This window comes from Pteronotus mesoamericanus, unplaced genomic scaffold (genome assembly GCF_021234165.1).
Source record: "Pteronotus mesoamericanus isolate MK-2021 breed Mesoamerican mustached bat unplaced genomic scaffold, CSHL_Meso_final contig_101, whole genome shotgun sequence".
NCBI lineage: Eukaryota > Metazoa > Chordata > Mammalia > Chiroptera > Mormoopidae > Pteronotus > Pteronotus mesoamericanus.
Window position 1 is genome coordinate 29,821,925 of NW_026555001.1, and position 25,156 is coordinate 29,847,080.

Below are 25,156 nucleotides of genomic sequence, written 5' to 3' on the forward strand. Positions count from 1 at the left end.
TGCCGGGCGGGGGCACAGGGAGCCTCGTGCAGCCCTCCACGCTGCCGGGTGTGCAGGCGGCCCTCCGGACCCCGTGCTCCCGGCCAGCAGTCGCCAGGCTGAGCTGGCCGAGTGAGTGGAAGGTCTGTGTCAGGGGCGTCGGACCCCTGGCCTGGGACGCTGTGGGCGCAGAGCCCCAGGTGACCTGCCTCCACACCGGCCACTTGACAGGAGAGGTAGCGGCATTGTCAGCAGGCCTGTGGGCCCAGTTATTAGCAAGATTGGAACGTCCCTGCCTTTACACTGTGATTCAAGCAGGAAGATGCTTTCTAATTGCCATCTGTGTCATAAAATCCATATAAGAAAATTAGGGTCTGCTGTCATCAGATGTGGCCCAGTGGATAGATGTCAGGATGCCGTAGCTAAGATAGACAAGATGGGTCAGACCTTCCGGAGGCATCCACCGGTCGGTCCCACCTGCCTTTGTGTTTACATGTCATACTCATATCATACGTATGTATGTGTGTACGCCTTCTATATGATTATTTCGCTCGTCTTAGCCAGCAGGCCAGCTCCTCCCTCTTGATTCAAAATACTGCTTTCCTTTTATTGTCTTTTAACTCTGCCTTCACACGGGTCTCCCGGTGCCTGGGAGGTGCCTCCCATTCCTGCAGCAGCAGAGGTGCAGAGGGCCCTGGGCTCCTGTTGACTTCCGCTGAGCCCTGCGTCCCCGAGGGCCCCCTCGGACAGCAGACAGGGCATTGGTGGGAGCTCTGGAGGCAGAGCACCTGCGCCGCCTCGTCCAGAACCCCAGCAGCTTTGGGGGCCCTTGGGTGTGGCTGCAGGCGGGAGGAAGCTTCTCTGCTCAGGGGCCCGGTTTCCCAGGTGGCCCCTCCCGACCCACCTCCGGAGATGGCCACACCCTGCCGCGCTCCAGCCCCTGCCTGTTTCTCCCACCTGACTTACTGTGCTCCTGTGTCTGCCTGTCCTGCCACCTCTGCGGGTTCCCTGCTGTGTCCCAGCACCCGGCTCAGCACCCGAGACAGACACAGGCTTCGACCCGATTGCTGCTGGGTGGGCAAGTTGCTCAGTCCTTGCAAGGCCACTGTTGAGCCGGGACAAGCAGATACTTATTTCTGCATTGACAGCTCTGAAGGGACATTGTGCAAGCCCATCCTCCCGTGGGGACAGCTGCTCTGCCGCGCCTCGTAGGGTTCCTGCAGTGGCCCTTGCGACGTCTCGCCTGGTCTGGGTCAAGGTACCAGGTGCCATTTGCTAGGCAGGCTGAGACGGCGGGCCTCTCGGGGATGTGGGGGTACGAGCAGCGCGCACGCGGGGCGGGCCTGGCCGAGGGCCCAGCGCAAGGCGGGCGCTCCCCTGCCCGGGGAGGGGCCGTCTGGCCCTCTCCCCCTCCCCCGTTTCACCCTGTGATTTCCTTTCTCTGAAACAACATTGGAGCCAGGCAGCGAGGAGCCTCCTGCATGTGCAGAGAGCTCGGCAGCCCCGCAGTATTCCGCGCGCTCGCTCCAGCCGGGGCCATGCGGGGCGGCCCCAGGAGGGCCCTGTTCTGGGCCCACACTGCTCTTGAGAGCCAGGGGCGGCGCCGCTTCCGCAGGTCACCCTGCTGGCCACGGGCAGTCACTCAGCTTCCCCTCCGAGTCTCTGAGGTTTAAAACACGGGGCAACAGCCTCCCTCCAACTGCAAGGGCTGCCCGCAGGCACCGAGCAGAACAGAGGCTCCTCGCAAACCTCCCAAGTGCCCCAGGGAGCTCTCCCTCTGTCAGCAGCCGCTCCCTGCGGGGCCCGCTCTCGCCCTCCTCAGGCCTCTCCGCGTCCCCACCTCCTGTCCTCTCCCTGTCCTCGTGCAGGCATCTCTGCCTTTCCTCCGCGAGGTCCTTCCTCCTGACAGGTGGGTGTGGAGGCCTCGCCCACCCGCAACCTGGGAGAGTGTCCCTGCCTCCCGGGACGTGGGGCAGTCCCGGCAGAGCCACCTTACAATTCTGACCCTTCTGTGGGCTCAACCCCACGCTCTTGCCCAGACACACGTGTCTGAACACTCAGTCACTCTCTATGGGGCTGAGGTCCTTCCTTGGGAACCTCAAGTGTATGAAGAAGGCTTTGCAGCTCGGTCCCAAGGGCCGGCCGAGGCCGACCAGCCCGGCTCCCTGGAGCCTGAAGGACTGCCGGCCGCTGTTCTCGGCACACCCGGCCGCCCCACCGTCTGCTGCCCCTGAGCCTCGGCAGCAGGCGCTGGGCTGGCCGTGGGTGGGGCCCTGGCTACCCGTCGTGTCGCTGGACAGAAGTGCCGGTGCTGCCCTGTGGACCCTGAGTGCATCGCCTCTGGCCCCGCCCGGTGCTCGGCCCCTCAGCCGTGTGGGCCTGGCGCAGCCACCAGCAGCCCCACGCGTTGTGGGGCGCAGGTCCTGGTGAAGGAAGGAGCCCCCTGGAGTCCCCCTCCAGGGCCCTCATGAGGTGGGACACTGCCTGGTGCCGCCACCCGAAGGCTTCTCAGGCCCCGGCCAGCTCCTCTCTGCACCTCGGCCCCTCAGCCCCGGAGGCTCTCGCTGGGGGTCTGTTTGAACAGGACTGGGCACTGGGAGAGCCGAGGTTTGCGAATGGGAGAGCCCGGTTTCAGCGTGGCGTCCGCTGCCTCACACTAGCTGGGTGGCTCTAAGCAGATACTTGGACCTCTCTGTGTCAGCTTCTTCCTTCATGAAAGGAGCAGAAAGTCTGGTTGATGGACAAATGACGTAGGGGTAAGAAGGTGATGTTCTTAAACTCAAGAGCGGCCCTACAGTCTTTACAGAGATTGGCCTCGCGCTCCTGTGGCCCTGGGCAGGTTGCAGACTGAATAAGGGTGAGAGGACGTTCTGGGCCGGATCCGCGCTGCCACCCCGCGTAGGGCTGCTCCCCCCGCAGATCCAGGAAGGACGCCTGGAGGGCCGCTGGGCCCCAGCACCAGGAGTTCTGGGATGTCCTCGGGGGGGAGCAGAATGTCTCAGGCTGCACAGCTGACTTGGTCGGCAGGGGAAGCCTTCCCAGACCGCTCGTCCCAGGCAGGACCTCCCGAGTACGTCCCACGGAGACGCCCTCTCCGAGCCAAATGAGCAGGAGAGTTGTCCTCCGGGGAGCCGCTGTCCCTGGAGAGTGGACATCTGGTCCTGGGGGAAGCCGAGGGCCCCTGCTGACCTTCGCAAAGGGCATGTTCTCCCCCGGCCTTTCTCCCTGATGTGCCAGTGCAGTCCCTGGGCACTTCTCATTATTGCTCATGTTTTTGCAGATGAAGACATCGAGGCGCAGAGAAATTAAGTGACTTCGCCAGAGTCGCAAGCTGGGGAGGACCAGGATTAGAACGCAGAGAGAGCCCTTGACTCTGGGTCCTGCCCACGGAGTCACGCTGCCTCCGTTCCTGGGAGAGAAGACGTCCTGCAAGGTAAAGCGTGGCGGGCCCGCGTGCCCGGTGCATGGGCAGGAGGCCGGCCGTGCCCGCGGGCCCTGGCCTGGCGAGGCGGCCGGTCTGGACAGCGCTGTCAGCAGCCGCTCCCTGCGGGGCCCGCTCTCGCCCTCCTCAGGCCTCTCCGCGTCCCCACCTCCTGTCCTCTGCCTGTCCTCGTGCAGGCGTCTCTGCCTTTCCTCCGCGAGGTCCTTCCTCCTGGTGCCCTCTCCTTCCGTGTTTGTCACCGATCCCTCTCTGACACGTGGGCTGACCTGTCCCGGGAATTAAAGAGCCAGAGCAGCTGTCTTTCTTTGAGCCCCTCCAGCTCTTACGGACTCTGCCCCTGCGGGGCCAGCCCTGAGTGGCGCTTCCCTCAAGGCCCGCCCGCCGCGCCCGCGGTCACCCCGCCTCCCTCCTGAAACTCCCTCCCAAATTCCACCTTTGGCCTCATGAACCCCTAATTCAGACGAAGTGAGGGCAGCAGGGGGTTTGCACACCATTCAGTCCCACATCCCCCGGGTGCATGGACCCCAGCCGGACAGGGCCCCCCCACTGGCTGGCCGCTGCCCCGGGAGAGCCGCCCTGCCCGTGTCCCTCCACCACCCGGCCGCCCCAGCGCCCCGCCGCTTCCTCCCTGGCGCTCTCCTGACCTCCCTCCACTCTTGCCTGGCGTGACACGCAGCCCCAGGGCTCTTCCTGTCCTGCGGAGAGCTTGCCCTCTGCGGCGGCCTGTCATGTCACCTGCCCTCTGAAGACTCCTGGATGCACGGCTGTGTCCTCCGGGCGGGGCCTGCCCCAGGAGGAAGCACACAGCGCGTTCAGATGTCCAGCGGCGAGAACCCCGGGAGGACGGTGGAGGGAGGCGGCGGCCACCACACAGCCCTGCCGCCGCAGGGCTGCTCGGGGGCGCCCCCTTGTTCCTCAGGCAGGGCTGCTCCGTCCAGCTGCTCCCCCGAGGCCCACTGTGTGCTCGCAGCCCTCCGGCCTCCCCGGGGCGCCTGGAGAGCGTGCTTTTTGGCACTTGGTGCAGGGGCTGAGAGTGTGGCTCACGGGGCGAAGGGGCGCCGTGGGGAACGGGGCTCCGCTTCTCAGACCCCCGCCCAGCCCTTGCTTCTCCGAAACCCGTATGTTCGCCCATGGGGCAGTCCGGGGCGCTTCCGTTTCTAGAAACTTCCTGTGGATACTGTGTATTCTGTCCCCCATGAGCACAAACATAGTTTGCAGATTACACATTCTATCATTTGTAGCCATAGCTTGTGTAATGTTTCTGTTCTTTATTCTTTTACTATTGTTTCCACCTTAGAAAAAACTAAGTAAGACATTTTTTAAAACCTGAACTTTAAAAAATTATAAAATAGACAGTGACACGATAATTCCAATATTAATGCAAACGGACAGTTCTATCAACACGTCCCTGTGTCAGAGCATATTCGAATCTTTGAGTTTTATTTCTGCACCACACTTCACCGGAAATTCAGTGAGGGAGGGGTCAGGGTGGGAAATACTCCCCCGGACCGGAGAGTCTGGGCGCCTGTCTCGGCGACCTGCCTGCGGGGACGTCGCGCAGTGTGCTGCTGACCGCGAGCCGCCCTCCGTCTCCTGCGGGCTCTTCCTGGTCCACGTCCACCCGAGGGGCAGTGTCACTTAGAGATGGTGGGCGCCCTCGCCGTGGGCGGGGTGCCGAGGGCACAGCCCCGGGTCAGGGCAGACGCAGCAGCCAGGGAGGACCCGCCTGCGCAGGGCCCGGCAGGCTGTCGGCGGGCCCACGTTTTCTACTTGTACATGGGAAAACTACCACCAACAAAGGGGGAAAAGCTAGAACAAAATACTCGCAACAAATCAGATGGATAAAAGGGTTAATACCTTAATATACAAAGAGCTATTAAAAATTGATGTGGAATTTTAAAAAAGAAGAAATATAAGCAAGGGGTGAAAATAATAACTTCACAGCAGACGACACGCAAGAGGCCCAGCATAAAACAGCTTCCCCTCCTCCGTGGCCAGGGGGTGACCCTCAGCAACAGTGAGATGCGCGACGCCACCTGCCACAGTCAGCCACGCAGGGAAGCCGTCAGTGACGGGCACTTAGGGAAATGGGCATAGTCATATACTAATAAAAAGTACAGGTATTTCTGCACTCTCTGGCGGTACTGACACTATCATTTTAGAAAACCATATTATGGAAATAGGTGCAAAGATGGTTGATACTTCCTGGACCTTCTTGTAGTGGAATAAAGCAAATACATGAAATAAATAACCTAAATATCCATTAATAGGGGAAATTACAGAAGTGGTTGGGTAAATTATAGTATACGCATCTGGGGAATATTAGGTATCCATCCAAAACATGAGCTTAGTCCACAGACATTTACCTGGAGAAACAACGGTGATTTTCTGGCACATGAAAAATAGCAACTTACAAAACAGTTTGTGCAGCGGGGCTGCGGCTGCGCTTGCGAACGGTCTGTGCGCAGCGGGAGACCGGCTCGCGTCTCTGCCGTCTGGCGGCAGGACGGACGCCCACTCGCTCGGGACAGGACCCAGCTGCGGGAAGGGCGGCTGGCGTAGCTGCCGATCTGCTCCCAGCCGCACAGCCCCGTGTGCACCGTGGGGCCTAGAAGCGAAGGGAAGAAAGGCAGGCGCCATCACTTGGCCTTGAACTGGTCAACTCTGGATTCCGGAGGCCGCTATGGATCCTTCCGTGATGGCAGTTGCTGGATAACGTCACAGCGCACAGCTGTATATGCAGCGGATCGACCAGGCAGCAAACTAGTGAGGGACAAGCATCCAGACACAATTGCAGCAACGGGTCCCGATAGGTCGGGATTTGAACTTGGCTGTGTCCAGGGCAACAGAAAGAAACGGCAATAAAAAGCAACAGCTGCAAAGCCCAGATTGTGATAAATTGTTTGAGAGAGGAGCAGAGGGGGACTTTCAGGTTTCAGACCAAAGAACTATCACTCCATTTACTGAGGAAATAACCGCTAGGCCACGCGGGGCCGATGCCGGCGTCACAGACCCGCCTCACAAGATGACCGGACAGGAGACGCTTGGGGTCGCAGGGCAGAGAAGCTCGCGTCGGAAGGGATCTGCGCGGTGCTGAGGGCGGGCGGGGCCCGAGCCGCAAACCGCAGTGAGACAGGACGGAGGGCGCCTGGAAGGACGTCCTGTGACTGCTGTTTGCAGTGGCTCGGCGGGGCGGTGGCAACCCCGGGTCGCAGCTGGGAGCGGGGGGGGGGGGGGGGGGCGAGGCGGAAGTCAGCGACGGTGTCATGGGTCCGAGCCCACCTGGGGCGTGTCGAGCGGCAGAGACACTTGCTGGGTGTGCGTGGACTGGAACGGAACTCAGCTGGAGCCCAGGCCTCAGGGAGGTGGGGGAGCCACTGACGCCCGGCTGAGGGCGGGCCCTGGCAACGCTGGGGAACTTGGGGAGCGGGTCACCCGGCCTCTGAGGCAGGTTCTAGAAGTGACATGCACAGAGTGCAGAGTGCCCGGGAGAAGGGCTGGGGCGGGGGGCGGGGGGGTGCAGCTCAGACCGTCGGAGTTTGGCAGCAAAGGGAGGAGAGAGAGCGGACGGCCACTAAACGTCATCGGGGCCAAAGGGTGGAAAGCAGAGGGGCCAGGGGAGAGGGGCAGAGCGGAACTGCAAGGAGGACGGGGCAACAGGGAGCAGGCACTCAGACACACGGCTCAGCAGGGACACGCCGTTGGTCACTGGCGGAGGGGCCGGCTGCAGGTTCCCGGTCCTTTCTCACCCGGACGCGCGGCTTCTTCGTTCAGGCACGCTCCCCTCTGCTGGCACCAGACTGCCCTCCCCGAGCGAGCAGGGTCTCGGGGCCAAGAGGCTGGGGCGGGGCCTCCCCCTCCGCGGGCCCGTTCACCGTGCCCCTCCCTGATAAAGCAGCAGTGGGGAGGGGCGCAGGGAGAACGGGGATCAGGCACACCAAGGCTTTGCTTCTGTTTCGTTTGCCTAGTTTTTCCTTGTTTTCATCCTATGAGGTTGGATAATTAGAATCGAAAATTATAAACCATGATGCCGTGAACTACAAACCCGCTAATCTCTGTACCTTTGCATCCTCTAAGTAACAACACCATCTGTTCTCTTAATATAAATGGGGATGGAAATCTTAAATTTTAGCATGTTTGCACTACATTAATTTCACTAGAACAAAATTTTGTCATTTTGGGAGAGAATTTTTATTTGTTATAGTACTTTTCCTAAACATCATTCAAGAACAACTACAGTGTAGAATTTCTGATTCTTGCTGACCTTTGCAGGTGGGCTTCTTCTGTCCTGAGAGCCGTGTGTGGGGGGCAGGTCTCAGTTACCTAGGCGACAGTCATCCACGGGAATCAAGGTGCGCATGGGAAGACAGCTGTGTGCGGCGTGATATGCACACTGCATTTTGCCAGCAGCGCCTCATTTCCTTTGTTAGACCTGTCCCCAGACCCCCTCCCCGTCCCACAGCCTGGCACACTGAGCTCAGCTTGGCCCCTCTGCGGCCTGCCCTCCTCCACGGTGCTAACAAGCAGTGAAATGGCCCAGGGTGAGCCTCCGGGGAGAGGGTAGGGCCTGCCTGACGGACAGAGTGGGTAATTGCTTCCTGAACGACTGAGGCGTGGCTGCGGGAGGGAGGCAGGATGGAGCCCACGGTGGAGACTGTGACCGCATGGTCCCCCGCCCTCGTCCTGTGGGGGGAGAGCACGCCACAGGGTGCAGGGACGCGTGTCAGAGCTCTCGGGGAGACGCGAGGGCTCCCGCCGTCTGCTCGTGTCCTGGGAGCCCGTGCCCAGCTCCCTGCCCTCCCCCCGCGGCCCCCTGCTGAGCCGGGAGAGCCCTGCGCTGGCACGGGGCGGCCTCGGCCGGAGGAGACCTCGCTGACGGGCGCTGTTCTGTGTCGCTGACAGGACAGGCCGCTGTCCCTTGCTCAGCCCGAGGAAGCACTTCCCTGGGGCAGGAGGCAGAGGCAAAGTCAAAGTCATAAAATAAATCTTGGTTCCAAGTACAAAGTCTACATTTGACAAAATGCCTCTCTTGCTTTCCAAGTCATTGTGATGGCTTTTGTTGGTTCCAAAGACTTTTTCTTTAAGTATAATAGTATTTAAAGTTTTTATGAAAACTTATCCTTATAAAAATAAGCACTGGACTTAAAAGGGTTAATGCGAAAGCAGCACTTTAAGGGTGATTTTTCTAAATGTAAGTTACTAGGGACAGAATCAGAGACCAAGCAACAATAATAGGGTTAACTTTCTCCAGTTCTGGGAAAGATGCAAACCGATGTGTTAAAACAAGGCTGCTGAACCATCATGGCATCAAGTGCAGCTCCCGCAGCTCTGGTCTAAGAACCACTAGAAGAAACAATTCGAAAGTACAGTTCACCTGGTGCTTCTAACTGTCACCAGTTGGAAATAAGCCTTCTTTTCAAAATGGCGGGCGGGCTTGGGGAGGGCAGGCGGCGAGAGGGCAGGCAAGACTGAAGGAGCAGGAATTCCTGACGAAACAAACGGTGTGAAGGAGCCCATAGGTGTTAAGTGGGCTCTGACCTGACACTTTCAGCTGTAAACATCGGAAAATGGAAACCTTCCACGCATGTTTCGAACTATGCTTTGGCTGTTTTCTGCTTAATCTGAACCTCGCTGGCAGTTTGTGCGTTTGGAAACCCCTGTGTAGACACAAAATCTAAATTAGTTTTGACACTTCATTTTATGGTTTTGTGAGTCGCGGAGGAAGAGAAGAACCATCACTGACTGGTCCACTGGGTGCTGGGTGCTGTGCTAGACGCCTTCTGTAAGTCACCCGCTGGCACACTCGCGGTGAGGGGCTGAGGTCCCAGGGCCCTAGACGTCAGCAGGGCGAGCCGTGGCGGAAGCGGATCGAGGAGCAGCGCAGGGCGGCTCCAGAGTCAGCCCCATCGCGTCGGGACGTTTCAGACTCGCAGGGAAGTGATTTAATGAGTGATAAACAGCAGAATCGACTGTCCATCTGGCAGAAAGTAAGGTTGTCCCCCATATGTAAAAAACAATGTGTTAAAAGTAAAAAATAAAACAATCCTTATGCAGCCATATGGGCAGTCAGCTAAAGAGGCCAAGGCTCTCGATTCACCCCCATCTGCAAGAGCTGGCCTCCCGGCCCGGCCGGGGCTGCCGTTCTCTCCTGTGTTGCCGCTGGGATGGCAGACGCAGGTCTGTCCATCAGATGCCGTGTGCGCAGGGGCAGAAGCTGGCTGGGGTCCGTCCGAGGGAGGCTGGGGCGACTTGCACCCTGCCCGAAGGAGCCCTGCGCCCAGCAGCGTGGCCACAGGGCCTTTGCACAGCTGCTCACTCTGCCTGGAACCTCGCCTTGACTCCCCCCCCCCACACACACACACTTTTAAAACTTGAAACCTGCATTAAGCTTTCAAACCCAGCTCAAAACTCAGCTGCCCCGGACGCCCTCTGTCCACGGCCGCGGGCGGGCCAGACGCAGCGCTCCCGCTCACCCGTCACCCCACGCGGAGGGCGTTGCTCAGCCCGTGCCCCGGGCACAGAGTGCCCCTCGACCCAGAACTCCTCGAAGGACAGGTTCTACCCGTCATCTCAGTGTGCCCAGTGCCCTGAGAGACGTGCCCTGAGTCCAGAGCACACGGCCCCCACGGAGGCTCACGGGTCCCCACCCATCCGGGCTCACGCAGCTGTGCCCGCACCCTGCTGGCCGCTGGACTCCGCTGACGTGGTCCGGGGCGTGGGGCGGCTGCTCCCCGAGAAGAGCAGCTGCAGCGCTGAGCGACCAGGGGCGCTGTGGCGCCGCGCAGGCCTGTAGCACACCTGTGTCGGGGTCCCACCCGGCACCAGAGCCAGTGACAGAGCGAGCAGCAGAGGCCGCGGCGCCCCCTCGCGGGGGTGCTCCTTCCGCATCTCCTCGGTTCACACTCTGCTCCCGGCCCGGCCCTCCTCCCTGGACAGCTGTGTGTGCTGGCCCTTGGCAGGGCCTTGCCGGGGAGCTGTGGCGGTTCCGCCCTCCCAGTGGCTGGTGCCGCTTCCCAGTTCTCCCGGCCGCACCACGCTCCCCTCCGCGCGCCCTCGCTCCGCCGTCAGCCGCTTTTCCCAACGTGCCTGCGCGGTGTCACCTGCCCACACCGCCCATCCCGCTGTGCCAGAGACGCCCCAGCTAGGTCGGCCCTGGGTGGCTGGGCCCCCCCCCGGTCACTCCTGGCCTCATAGGGCCCCTCCCTCGCGCCTGTGCCCTCGCGCCAGCCTTCTCTTCTCTGTCAGCGCCCCCGCCCCTCCCAGCCCGTCTCCTCAGCACGGATCTGCCTCCTGCCGCCTCCTTGGCCCGCTGTCGTCCCGGCGATGGCCTCACTCGCTCTGGTCCAGTCACTCACTGGATGGCAGCGTGTGCAGGGTGTGTGTGAGCTCGGGGCAGGCTGCCCCCTCCCTTCCACTCCAGGCCCCCTCCAGTGTCACAGCTCTCCTGGGCAGTCTTCCTTCGGTGACCCGCTTCACACGGGCCCCTCCTCCTCTGGGATTCCTTCTTGATTCCGTGGCAGTCTTGCCATCGGAACAGGTCGGTCTCCCAAGAACAGACACGATGCCCCTGGAAGGCATGTGTGTTGTTTCTGTCCTGACACTCGGCGGTCAGGTGATAGGGATGGGGCGTGGGAGCCGCCACACGAGGCTGTGACACCTGGTGGTCTCCCTGTGGGGGCCGTGCTGCCCTGCGCCGGGCGTCCCGCGGGGCGTCTCAGCCCGATGACCGTGGCTGTCTCAGGCCGGAGGAGGTGATGCACAGAGCCAACACGTCAGGGCTGCCCTGGCTGCCTCGCGCAGGGCGTGGGGGGCTCGCGGGAGCCGCGCGGCTGTGTGGATGCCGTCTGAGGGTCCGCTGTCTCTCCCCTGCTTCCTCTCGCCAGCCCTGCTGGGGGACTGGAGTCGCCTGCACGTGGCTCTCCGTGTCTCAATCAGTCTCGTGCTGTGAAGTGCCCCGTGCACGGAACACGAGCACATGCCTGCCCCCTCTGTGCTCCCCTGGCTGGATCCAGGGCCCTGCTCCAGCCCCTCCTCCCGAGCGCCCCGGGGCCAGTCAGGTCTGCAGAAGAGACCCGACAGAGTCGCCTACCGCACAGAGCTGTGGGGAGGGTCTCCAGGGCCGAACAGGGAAACGCTCGGCCGTCCCCAGGCTGTGAGGCGTGCGGGGTCGCCGTGAGGAAGGGACCGAGGCCCAGAGCAGCTCCCCGACAGGCGAGGCGGCTGGGGCGGCAGCCACCCCAGGAGCCCGGTGGCCGTGGCGTCCCCGGGTGGAGCGGCGTCCATGACACCCGCCCCTCCCCTCTTAGCGGTGTGAGCAGGGCGCCCCCCGTCCCACGGAGAGTCCGGGAGTTGGACCCCTGGCCAGCCGAAGGGCTTTCTGTGACACTCTTGGCACAAAGCTCCACTCGGGACTGGCCCAGACGCACCCGGTCAGCCTTCAAAAGGGAGGAGCCAGGTTGTGCTCGAGGCTCGTCCGCCACACAGGCGGGACCTCCTGAGAGCGTTCCCTACAAGGTCGCAGTCCGCCCCGTCCTTTCTGACACGTTGGGGTTGCCGGGCACTTTCTTCCCTGAGCCGCCTGGAAGAGGCCTCCCTGACAGAGGGGAGCAGGAGTCAAGTGCTGTCACCGAAATGCCAGGGCACAGTGCATGCCTGCTGGCCTTGGCCTGCAGGAGAGGGACACTGACCGCCTGCTCATCTGTCCCCAGATGGAGGTGGACGCCGAGGAGAAGCGTCATCGCACACGGTCCAAAGGGGTTCGAGGTACGTCCCCGCGCCCCGGAGTTCCCAGAGGCCCCGTGCGGGGTCGCCTGCACCTGCTGCAGCCGTTGGCCTGGTGCCCTGACCGCTGCCTGGGCACCGCCCTCTCGGGACTCGGCAGTGGGAGGGGGGTTGTGGTGGGTGACGCGTTTTTGTCTGTTTCCCTCTGCAGTGCCCGTGGAGCCCGCCATCCAGGAGCTGTTCAGGTTAGTGCTTTGTGGGTCGCGGTCCCCCACCAGCAGCTTAGGGAGGCCGCGCCCTCCGCGGTCACGGCTGCTTTCCCACGCGCCCTGCTGCCCCACGAGACTGCTTCCCCCGAGCGTCGCCAATGAAGAGCCTCCCCGCCCCCACCCCCGCGTCTGGGTTTCTCTCTGTCCGTCTGTGTGGCCCTCCCCCTCCTCTCTGTCACGGAAGGTCAACCCCAAGCTCCAGGGCAGCGGGGAGAGCGCACGGCCCCCGTAACCCCTTCTTTCCTGTTGCAGCTGTCCCACTCCCGGCTGCGACGGCAGCGGTCACGTCAGTGGCAAATACGCGAGACACAGAAGGTAATGCCTGCGTTTTCTCTCGTTGCGTTGTGCGTCGCTAATGATGCGAATGGGCGGGCACTGCTCCTGCGGCACAGCAAGCCTCGTGCTGCTTTCTCTCCTACAGCAGCTCCGTCCTTAGTCTCCTGTGCAGGTTCTCAAAACGTAAGCCATCCTCACTCTTTCATGGGGCAGAATGTACGGTAATTCGTAAGATGACACAAATTAAGACCAGCCTGAAACTCATTTTGCCATATGCATGGGGACAGCGCGCTGACACCCCCCTACACGGTCACTGAGAAGGTTTCTTCTCCTTCCCGACTTCCTTGTGCCGGTAGCTGCAGGATAATAAATCACAGATGGTAAATCAAAGTGTGACCTTCAGATCTTTCTGCAGGAATGTGGCTTCCATAATTAAACAGTTTGTCCTGGGACAAGAACCGAAGCCCAGCACTTGGCAGCTGCGGGGGAGGCTACGGTGGAGGGGGGCAAGGCAGGTCGCCTAAGGAGGATTTGGGGCTTTGAAGGATTACGCCATTCGCATAACTGCTGGGGTTTACGTCCTCCGAGACGGGTGTGGAAGCATCTAGAAGGTGGGGAGGCCGGCTGTGGCGGCAGACGTGTCCCCAGAGTCCCGTCGGGCTCAGCGGCGGCCGAGGGGTGTCCCGCAGAAACGGGTCTCTGGGCGACCTTCTCCACCAGGAAGCTCTCCTCCTGGTGCGGAAGCAGCCTTGCCTTCCAGGGGGAGTCCCTGTGTCACGAGGTGGACGCGTTCGCAGGCCGTAATAAGTTTGTAGCTAATTTTCACAAACTGGGACTGAGGTCGTTCAGCTGGACGAACCGCCAGAAGCCGGGCCCATGGAACCAGAGCGCAGGTGCCCGGGCAGGTGCCTGCAAGGCGCCCCTCCTTCCCTGCCGCAGTTTCTGTCCTTCCCTGCTGAACGTTAATTTATGGATGAAATCAAGCCATTATTTTGAATGTCCTCTAGTAAAATCAAGGGAAAAGTTACAAATTACTCCCCAAATCCCCACACTAGCATTTAAGGAGGCAGGGAATTTTTAGTGAACATCCACGATAGAAATGGTTATCAGACTTCTCTTACGTATGTACTGAAGGAATAGCAAGTTTTCTTAAAGGAAATTTTGTGATTTAAAATATTTATTAGTATTATTACTGTATAAAAGTAAATTGTTGGGCTATGTAATTCAAATAGCTGATTTAAAAATTTATGCTATTTTATGAAGGAATATTTATGTAAATCTTAATCGAAAAGTTTCAGAAGAACCACATTGTTTATGTTTTCACTGGAGAACAGGTTAGCAAATCATGAGTGAAATCTACTTTTCCTCTAATCATCTCTTGATTAGTCAATAGTTAAAATTTATGCCAAAAAGTTTTAATTAGGTGTCAACTAGATATGATTTCATAACCACAGTTTTGCAGGAAAAAGCGTCAGGTTTCCAAAGAATTATTTCCGACGCGTGAGGGCCTGGCGAGGCACGCTCCGCCCGCTGAGGCCCGGGGTGCGCCCCCGCCTGCCCCCGGACCCCCGCCCCTGCCCCTGGACCCCCGCCCCTGCCCCCGGACCCCCGCCTGCCCCCGGACCCCCGCCCCCGAGCTGAGTGGCAGCCTCGGGCGGGGCGCGGCTTCAGGGAGGCCCGAGACAACGAGGCTGGTGTGGGCCCGAGCCCCTGAGTTCTGTAGGAGCTGAGCAGGCGGGGCTTTTGAGAAGAGTTACAGAAACATCCAAGGGGGAATCTTTCAGCAAACATCGTAACTTAGTTTATTAAATGTTCTGATTTTTGCCATGAGTCATCGTGTGTGTGATTGTTAGAATTCCTACTATTTCGATGGGAACAGTGCCCTGGGGGCTGTGACGAGGTGCACAGGTGGAAGGCCCGCCCCCCGTCCAGGGGCCCAGCGTGTTTCCACCCCCGCCGCTGAGCCGTGCGCTCTGGACGCGCCGCGCCGCGCCCACGGGCTTCGCCCTCCTCGGGTCTAACGGGGGAGTCGCGGGCTTTGCTGCGCAAGACTAGTCACTGTTCAGAACCTGCCTTCCCGGACGAGGGTCCTCTCCGAGGGGCTCCTGGAAGAACCGGGGGGGCGTTCTGGGCCTTTTCCTTGATGTCTGCATGTTACCAGTGATTTCTACCTGAGGGGCGACACTGGATCTCTCACCTCTAAAAAGCGCCCCCTCCGGTCTCAAGGCACACGTGCCCATTAGTGCCCTTGCGGTGCCCCGTCTCGCAGTTGTGAGGTGCCAGTTCCATCTGCACTGTGTTCTGGTTTTAAAAGGCTTCCTCTGTGATCCGCCCCCGGCCGCCCTCACACACAGACCCTCCCCACCTGGCCTGGACCCCTGGAGACCCGCGCAGCCCGCCTCTGGGGCGCTGCCGGGTGGCGGCCCCTGTTCGGGTTTTGGTGAAGCTGCCCGTGCTTTTCAGGACAGTCATTGAAAAACGGTGTTTTTCTGTTAGGGCTTCAATTCTATTTCATTCATATGTCACATCAGTTCATAGCCAAGTAAAAAGTGTTATTTTAATATGTTGAAGCTTCCGTTCATGCCTCTGTTGAACAGGCAAAAAGTAACTTGAAACAGGTGTGTGGAATCAACAATGTCAAAAATCACAATAATTTTTAGAAAATTTGATATCAAGTGATAAAGTGCTGCCTACTAGTTAATCTTTTTTCCCCTCTTATTTTATTAAATTTATCAGGGCGACAATAAGATTCTGTAAGTTTCAAGCATACAGTTCTGTAACACATCATCTCATGCTGCATCGTGTATAAAGTCAACTGTCCTTCCATCATCCTATATTTGACCCCTAATCTTTCTTTTTGTGGTGAGAAAACATCTAAGGAAACCGAACCTTAACCCCAGTCTCAGTACGCGCTGTTGCCGGTGGGGCACGCGCGGTCGCCCTCGGAGGAGGGCCGGCCGGCGCCGCCGGGGCCCTGGCTTCCCGTGCGCGCTGGGGGACTGACGGCTCTCCTACTTGCCCTCAGCTGGCAGAGGTGGCGCGGAGGGTAGGAAGGGGGATGGGACGGGGGCCGGGTGGCCGCCCACCCGGTAATCGCTGTGAGTGGGAGCAAGAGCTGGAAGAGGAGCTCACAATTTAGGGTCCTGGTTAAAACCCCGGGGGAGGGGGGGCGCTGAAGTCCCAACACGTATTTCATGGGATGGCCTTTCTGCCGTCAAAAGTGGTGCCGAAAGATCCTCTGCTCGTGCATGTTCATGTGGATAGTTCATGACCAGTTTGAGGCAGCTGGTAAGCACACATACCTCTGCGTGGTTCAGAGTCAAAGAGATCAAGTGGGACGACCATGCGGGAAATTGGAACTCAGTTTTTCTGGGAACCCAGACTGTGTCAGGGGTTATACAGCCCAACAGGTGGCGCGGGGGCCCCCTGGCATCCAGGGCAGCACGGAGCGAGATGAGGGCCACGCTCTCTGAGCACGCGAGCTCCTCGGAGGAGCTCCCCTGGGCCCTGGAGGCGAACGGGCTCAGCTTCCCGAGCGCTGGCCGGCGGGGCCCGCGCCCGGTCGGCACTCCCGGCCCTGAGGCAGAGAGTCAGGGCCGGGCCTCCGCGCAGCTGATCGATATAACAGACATTGATCTTCAGAAGCGTCATTAGTATTCAGACACATGCATCTGACTTGTTTTTCCAACTGAGGCTTTATATTATTAGCATATAAGTGTGACAAAAACACTGTAGAATTTGCAGTCAGGCCAGAAGTCATTCTGTTACGGACCAAAGTGCTAACGCAGGCTTTTCCACACACAGCAACTCTGACCTCTTCCGTTCGACTCACACCACCCCCAGCCAGCTTGCACGTGGCTGCTCGCCCTCCCTGCTCTGAGGGCACGCGGCTTTCCTAAGCCAGTGGGTGGCTACAGGCACTAGGCGCCCCCACAGTGGGGTCTCATCAGAGAGCTTCCTTTGCAGGTGCATAAACTCACGGCCACCCTGGGTGAGTTCTCCCAAGTTTGGCTGCTAGAACCCCATGTTCAGGAAGCAGGCTCCCGGGACCCCCCCACCCTCCTCCCTGGTTCCCCTACTGTCTGCCCATCCCCAGTGTGCGAGCAGACTTGTGACCTGCAAGCATTTGGAACACTCGTGGCTGAGAAACAAGCCCCCTCCCTTGTGCACACAGCCATTTCTGTGGTGGGTGGGGGCAGGAAAATAGTGGGGGACTTGGAAGTCACAGAGTGGGACTTTGGGAAGCTGCTGGCCTACCCTTCTTCCTGACAGCCATTTGCGGCAGGAAGGCCCCAGGCCAGGCGTGACACGCGGGGGCCCTGCCCGAGGCCTGTGACCCGTGCACACCACGCATGCAGCGCCCGCGCTGGGGCCACTGAGCGTCTGGCACCAGGGCCTTGCACCGAGGGGCACGTTCACTGGGCAGGACGTGAGGCCTGGCATTTTCTGGTGACAGCCCCCAAACCAGAGTCTGACACCTATAGGAGCGGGGAGACTCAGTGAAAAGAAGCGACAGGTCGCTCTTGATCTGTAATTGTTTTGGTTCAGTTTGAGGACCTGGTGAAGAGACGTCGGTATCAGTCCAGGATGTCACAGGCCTCGTCCTGAGACAGCAGCTGCAGCGCCCAGTGTCGCTGCGTTTCTGCCCGTCTGCCTAGAATGGACCGTCCAGTGCCCTATGGTCCGTTTCTGTATTTTCTGATCCCATGTTGATGTGAAATACTGTTTGTGTTCAAGACAAAGTGCAGCTTGGTGCTGAGAAAGGAGTATGGGTAGAAACTAAACTTATCACCGAAGTAGCAGTCAGCTAATTGTCCTTAAAGTTTTTAAAATTTTCCCAATAAGATTAGAAATAGGAATAGTCACAATTTATTTATATCTGTTACAGATTGCTATTAAACAGGGTGGAGGAATTTGAGTCTCAGCCTTCCTTGCAGTAGTTGTGCACGTATTTTCTTCCCTCTGAGGGCAACTCTTGTTCAAGCCTCTAAGGAGAGAGTGCGGCCCCGGTCCCCCGGCCCAGCTGATGTGCGTGTTTTGTCAGCGCTTGGGGTCCATCTGAAGTTCAGTGGATGCCGTTCGCATTCACCCTTCACTGCAGTGGTTTAACGTGTTTGTTTGTTGAGCATTGGGTCGCGATGAAATATTTGACCCAAAACTTAGCTTTAGAGTCTTGCACGGGCTCACGTACCTGAAAGCTGGGTGATGGGAATAGCCATTATTTTAAATCCTGCCAATTGAGAAAATTCAGAGCCAAATCGAGTGATCTTGAAACTTTAAAATTAAAAGTTCCAAACAGTAGCTCTCCTTTTTGATTAGAAAATTATTGGACTCTCTCTGGCTTATTGTGCATATTCTGCGTTCAGATTTTTTTCCGTTTCCTAGCCCTTCTCACCCACCGGCGGGACTGCCAGGGCGGCAGCCGCGGGTGAATAATTGCCTGTCTTCTCGGGCTTGTTCTGCAGCCGAGGTGGAGGGCCTGCTTCCTGATGTATGCGCGCCTCATTTGGATTCTGCCAGCAGCCCGGGGGCTGTATTATTCATGCCGTGACAGAGAGCTCTCACTAAAAGCCTTGGCACAGAGCCAGGTACTGGCGAGCGAGAGTGGAGCATCGCAACGCACAACTGAGAGGGGCATCTATAACCCCCAAAAAGGGAGGGGGCCGAGAGGAAGACAGACAGAGAAACAAGAATCCCTATGCCTCCTTCTCACCGGTTTCACATTGATGGAAATTTCATTTGCATTGAAATAAAATGCCCTAAAAATAATTGCATTTTTTCTAACCACGCTTGAAAGTTTAACACAATTTTCCACGTTTAATTGCAAAGCTGATTTTAATTAGTAAGGCTCTGCATGTGAAAAATGAAGATTCACTTGGGTGCGTGAAACATGGTGCAGTGTCTGCTGAACGCTCTAATTAATGTATGGCTGCCGTACAGCAGGGCGCGCTGTGGGGTGTTCGTGGAAGGTTCTGTGCACGCAGCCACCCAGCCAGTCTCCCTGCGCTTTACCTCGCGAGTCCGCAAGAGCAGCCCCTTCGTTCTTTGTGAGACATCGTTGTGCGTGCCGCCCGCCACCCCACCCACAAACTCTACGGGCGTGCCTGTCCTTTACTGTCTGTCACTGAGACTATAAATCGGAAGATGGGGCCCACATATTTTAACAGTAATTTGATAGCTTGCACAGTTGCACAGGGAGCAACAATTTTGATATCTAGGGACTTATTTGTAGGAAGCAGAGAATCAAAGCAAGTGGGTTTCCTGGGCTTGCCATTATTCTGATGCCTTACTATTCATCACATGTGTGCAAACACGCCAGACTCAGGCATGGTCTTAGACTGTGGTGGCAGTTAACCTTTATTGTCACAATAAATCCTCTATTGAAAAGGCTCCTGGCCACCGCCCTGAGAAAACAAGTGCTGGCCGCCAGCCCACAGCAGCCTGCTCACCTGGGCGGGCCTGCGGGCTCTCGGCTCGCGGTGCGGCTGCCGCAGGGCGCTGCAGCCACGAAACCCGACGGGCGATGCGGTTCGGGGAGCATTTTGGACGTTTGATAAAATTAAACACGTTTTATTTTTTACAGTGATGTTTTTTATTTCTGTTGAAGTACAGTTGTCTCCATTTTCCCGTCACCACTTTCCCCCTTTGGCTTTGTCCCTGGGTCGTTCACACATGTTCCCTGAGGACCCTTCCCTTTCCCCTGTTGTCTGCCTCCCCCACCTCTGGTCACCGTCAGTTTGTCCTTTATTTCAGTGTCTCTGGTTGTATTTTGCTGACTTGTTTGTTTTGTTGATTGGGTTCCACTTATAGGTGAGATCATACAGTGTCTTTCGCCGCTTGGCTGGTTTCACTCAGCATAACGCTCTCCTGTTCCCTCCACGCTGTTGTGAAGGGTAGAAGCTCCTTCCTTCTGCTGCACACAATTCCATTGTGTAAATGGACCACAGTTTTTTAATTAACTCATTTACTGATGGGCACTTAGATTGCTTCCAACGCTTGGCTATTATAAATTGTGGGGCCGTGAAATTGGGGTGCATAAGTTGTTTTGAATTGGTGTTTCAGGGCTCTTAGGTATAATCCCAGTAGTGGAAGATGACAAGATAGTGTGCATAGAAAACCCTATAGACTTCACCAGAAAAATTACTCAACCTAATAAGTGAATTTGGCAAAGCAGCGATATATAAAATCAATATTCAGAAATTGAAGGCATTTTTGTACACCAACAATGAAATATCACAAACAGAAATCAGAGGGAAAAAATCCCATTTGCTATAGCAACGAGAAAAATAAAGTACCTAGGAATAACCCTAACCAAAGAGATAAAAGACCTGTACACAACACTGACAAAGAAATTAAGGAAGACACAAATAAATGGAAGCATATACCATGTTCATGGATTGGAAGAATTAACATCATCAAAATGTCCATACTACCCAAAGCAATTTTATAGATTCAATGCAATCCCTATTAAAATACCAATAACATATTTCACAGATCTAGAACAAACATTTCAAAAATTTATGTGGAACCATAAATGGCCCTGAATAGTTGCAGCAATTTTGAGAAAGAAGAACAAAGTAGGAGGGATCACAATACCTGACATCAAACTATATTTACAAGGCCACTGTAATCAAAACAGTCTGGTACTGGCATAAGAACTGACATACAGATCAGTGGAAGAGAATAGAGATCCCAGAAATAAACCGATGTCTCTATGGTCAATTACTATTCTCCAAAGGGGACAGAAGCATAAAATGGAGTAAAAATAGCCTCTTCAACAAATGGTGTTGGGAGATCTGGACAGCCACATGCAAAAAAAATGAAACTTGACCACTAACTTACACCATACACAAAAATGAACTCAAGGTGGATAAAAAGACTTAAAATATAAGCTGCAACACCATAAAAGTCCTAGAGGAGAACGTAGGCAGGAAGATCTCAGATATTCCACATAGCAGTATTTTCACCGATATGTCCCCTAGAGCAAAGGACATAGAGAAAAGAATAAACAAATGGGACTTTGTCAAAATAATAAGCTTGAGCATGGATAAAGAAAAAAACATCAGCAAAATGAAAAGGGAACCAACCGCATGGGAAAACATGTTTGCTTGGGCAAGGATTTGATCTCCAAAATATATAAAGAACTCTCATGACTCCACTCCAGGAAGACAAAGAATCCAATTAAAAAATGGGCAAAGGACCTGAACAGATACTTTTCCAAGGAGAACATACAGAGGGCCCAGAGACACGTGAAAGGATGCTCAGCATCACTAGCCATCAGAAAGATGCAAATTAAAACCACAATGAGATACCACTTCATACTGGTCAGAATGGTCAGCATAAACAAATCAACAAACAGTAAGTGCTGGCGAGGCTGTGGAGAAAAGGGAACCGTATATTGTTGGTGGGAATGCAGACCGGTGTAGCCACTGTGGAAAGCAACATGGAATTCCCTCAAAAAACTAAATACATTTTAAAAATAATTCCACATTCAAACAGAAGGAACATAGGTAATTTCAGACAGTTTAGATATAAAAATGTATACCGATGGCTTTGAAACATAAACAGAATGTACAGTATTAGCTGATTTGCAGCACAGCTATTGTCTGGGCTCCAAAAATGCACAGCTCATTTGTGACCTCTACCGTTTGCCTGGATGATGGCAGAAGCCCAGCCGCCACTTCTTAGACCCAGCCTGACGAAGTAGGTCCTGCTGTGGCTGTGCCCGATGTCCAAGGGCACCGACCTTGCCGTGGGACTGAACAGCAGCCGCAGTCCCTGTGGCTCATGGGTTTTGTGGCCTAAGCTCGGCTTCCAGCTCCACATGGGGCCTCTGCTGGCTCTGCCCCCGCGGAGAGGAGCAGTGGGCTGAGGCAGTGCCTGCGGACAGGCCTGCAGGCTCCGCCTGCCGAGGGCCTGCGTCTCCTGCTCACAGTGAGGACGGCACGGCAGGGGGCAAGGGCTGAAGCTGTGCGTGCCCGCCACACCAGCCTGAGTCAGCCTAGGTGACCAGGCGGCTTTGGGTGGCCAGTCTGTGTGCCTGGAGCCTGCAGTCCAAATGGATGATTGTGGAGAAACCCACATGGTGACGGGCATCGCGACCTAGTTCTGAGGTCTGCCTTCCAGGACGTTCACCTCGTCACCATCATTCCGCCTGTGCAGACTGTGGGAGGACAGAGGGGCAGGCGGCAGACGCCCCCAGACCTGTCTTGAAGAGGGCGTCGCGCTCCAAATGTCAGACGCCCACGTATGACGGGAGCCCCAACCCCAGGACCCTCTTCCTGCCTGAATTAGTAAGAGCTGCAGGACAGCGTTGTCTTAGCGCTCCCCTCGAGAGCGTTTCTCTGCACCTCAGAATGTTCCAGCTGCTGGAATGGCCCTGCTTGGGTTTCCAAGAAATGGATCCCCCCACCCCGGCCCTGCCGAGTGGCTGGAACTATGCGGGGCTGGAGAGCGGGGGGATGGGGTGGAGGTGAGGTCGACACAGAGGCTTCTGCTCTGTCCCCTGCCTCGCTGTCCTCTGGGCTTCTGTGTTCTTACCTCACCCTGGGGAAAGACTGTGGCCTGGCCTGACAGCTGACACCCAACAGCCAGAGGAGGCCCAAGGAAGGAGCCATTTCTAGGAGTGCCTCAAAAGAGGAGGGAAGAACGTCCTGCGAAATCACTGATGCCACCGTCAGGGCGCTAGCGTTCCAGCTGGGGCCTCGGTCGTTCCCAAGCCATCCCACCCAGCAAACGCGGTCATCCTCATGACCTCAGGCCCCCCCCTGGAGCAGGAGGCTGGCCGGCTTTCCCTCAGCCCTCTCCAAGCAGGTCCCGTGACCTGGCATATCGGAATTACCTGTAACTTTCTAGAAAGGCAAATTCTTGGGCCCCCGCCGAGACCTACTGAATGAGAAGTTGTGTGGGCGGCCTGGCCTGTTTGCACCCCCCTCCAGGGGACTGGGATGGTCCCCAAGTGTGAGAGCCACTGCCCAAAGGAGCAGGCCTGTGTGGGCCAAGGGCAGATACCTGACTATGTGGGGTTTTCGGGTAACGGAAGAGGGGGGTTTCATTCTGGATAATAAGCCACCAGAAGACGAGGCCTACTGCGTGTGTAACTCCGAAAACCGAGTGTGCAATGACAGCCGGCGCCTTGCCACAAAGACCGTCAGTGCCCGATGTCGCCTTACAAGTCTGTCCAGTCCCTGTCCCCTCGCTAGGATTGGAATGTGGCCCAGGAATGTCTGCGTCATGGACATCCAGACCTGGCAGCCCCCAGCTTCAGCCCCAAGGCCTCCAGAAGCCACAGAGGGTGACGTCTCCTTGGGGACAGTGTCTACTCAGAAGACTGCGAAGCCGACTGTGAAGGCAACGTTCAGGAGAACTTCCTTCCAGTGGGGAGGAAGGGGCAGCCTGGCATGCCTGGCTGGGGCCATGCTGGGTCGGAGCCATGGTTCGCATGGCTCCTGCAGGCCAGCCTGTCCCACCCCAGAATCCCCCTGAGCCTCAAGGGCTCAGGTCACGTGCAAAGGCCTTGAGCCCCCGGTCAGTCCTGCCTCGCGTCTGTCCCGTGAGCCTGCACAGAGCCCCGGGCTGGGAGCCCATGGGGAACAAAGGGTCAGAGCAGCTGCACTAAAGGAGCCTGGGCGTGTCCTGGGTGTGGCATGAACCTGCGGCAGTGCTTCTGTCCCTCACGCAGAGAGGGCCGGCCTTGGAGGCACCGGTGAGATGAACACACGCCCCTGCCTGTGCACGGAAAGCTCGGAGTGCCCTGTGTGACTGGGCTGGTTTTAAGAGATCCACTTCCTGGACCACAGCCGCCACACTGCAGCTTGTCCACACCACGTAGTGTGACATCACCAGAGACGAGCTCCGTGTGCAAGGAGGCGCACTTCCCAAAACCGCAGGAAGGAGAGACACCTCGAAAGAAAACCTCCTCGTGAATAATAGTGCATTCTGAGTCAGTGATGTTCCCAGATCACCTGTTTCGCCCCTTGGCCAATCCAGCAGCCTGTTGTGCTTCTGAGTGGACTGCCCAGACCCCTGAGAGCCGGCCCAAGGGCGCAGACAGGACAGGGCAGGCAAGGAGTGGGCAGCAGCCGCCCTGCACCCTTCCTGGGAAGTCGAGACCTGGTGAAAGCGCCTGTCCCGATTGCAGCGTGTGCTTCGTCGCTCACAGGCAGGTGGCAAGCGAATTCTGAAGCGGCTGCCTGGCCCTGGGCCCAAGAAGAGACTCCGCCCCGTGGAGGGGCAGAGGCTGTGAGGGGCAGCCATGGGGCCACGCAGAGGAGAGCAGCGTGTGTCCCTCATCTCACCTCGGGTGGCCGGCTCTGTCGGGCTCACTGTCTGGGGACGTACAGCGAGGGGAGACGGTTGGGCTCCCCGCTGCCCTCTCGCGACCTGCGCAGCGACCTCAGCAGCAGCATCTGTGGGAGGCACCTGGCCGTTGTCAAACTGGGGGTCTGGGCCGTGTGGTCAGCCCCCCGGCCCCACAGACGCGCACACGCGCCACACACACGTGCGCTTGCCGTAGCGACAGGCCTGTGTGCCCTCAGCCCAGGCTGACAGCAGCCAGTGGGGAGTGCTGATCGGATTATTACGACGAGGCGCCCTGCGCTGAGTGACTAATGAGTTGAACTTCCCCTGAGGCGAGCATGGGTTTTGTCGGAGAGCTTCTTAAATTAACCTAAATTGATTTCTAATCGAGGGCGGTGGAGGCAGAGGGTTTGGGGGGCCGGGCCTTTCCCCAGAGCCCCTCCCACTGAGGACTCAGCTCCATGGAGTCCCTGTCTCCCTTGCCCGGGGCCAGTCGTGGGTGCTGCCCGGACTCGAGGCCCGTGGCACAGGTGCCTGGCCCCCCACTCAGCTGGGACAGGGAGGGGCGTCCTGCACCTTTCAGTCTCTGAAACACCTCAGAATCTGAAAAAAATAAAATTTGCTTTTCAGATTTATTTTAACTGATTTGCCCAGAGTGGTTTATTAGTAAGGGAAGCCCATAGAAATACTATCTGGGTTCACAGGTGACTTAAGATTACAGGTAGATTAATGCTCATTTTCTTCAACGAGGACTAAAAACTACAAATTACAAAGGCAGTAAGAGCGGGCGCAGGCCGCCTTCCGTGAGTGTCTGCCGTGAGTGGGCGCTGTATGTGCCCCGGGCGCCCCGGCGGCCCCGGAGCAGCAGCAGCAGCAGCCACTGCCAGGGTTTTTCTTTGACTTTTAATGTACTTCGGCTACTTTGTAACTTAGCCTCATGTTGTATTTGTTTATATTTTTTCTTAATGTTATAACATAAGCCTATTCCGATGTCATTAAGTATTTTCATAGCGAAAGACCATCCAGCGGTGACACGGACTTACGTGCCCCTTCTCTTGCTGTGGGAAGCTAGACTTCAGGCCTTCGCATGCTGTACATCGTGTGGGATAAACACCCTGTGAGACAGTCCCCGTGCTGCTGGGTCCTCCCTCAGGCAGCGGCTGTTGGGGCG

At 57.3% G+C, this 25,156-nt stretch overlaps 1 protein-coding gene across 1 annotated transcript in view; it reads left to right on the forward strand.

The window, feature by feature from the left end:
- Positions 1-25,156, forward strand: part of MYT1L (myelin transcription factor 1 like) — a 205,371-nt gene that overhangs the window by 89,687 nt on the left and 90,528 nt on the right. The window contains exons 3-6 of the mRNA XM_054570031.1: positions 3,260-3,412; positions 12,130-12,184; positions 12,354-12,387; positions 12,664-12,726. Coding sequence (XP_054426006.1) covers positions 12,130-12,184; positions 12,354-12,387; positions 12,664-12,726 — 152 coding nt within the window. The 5' untranslated portion in view covers positions 3,260-3,412. The remainder of the gene's footprint in view (positions 1-3,259; positions 3,413-12,129; positions 12,185-12,353; positions 12,388-12,663; positions 12,727-25,156) is intronic.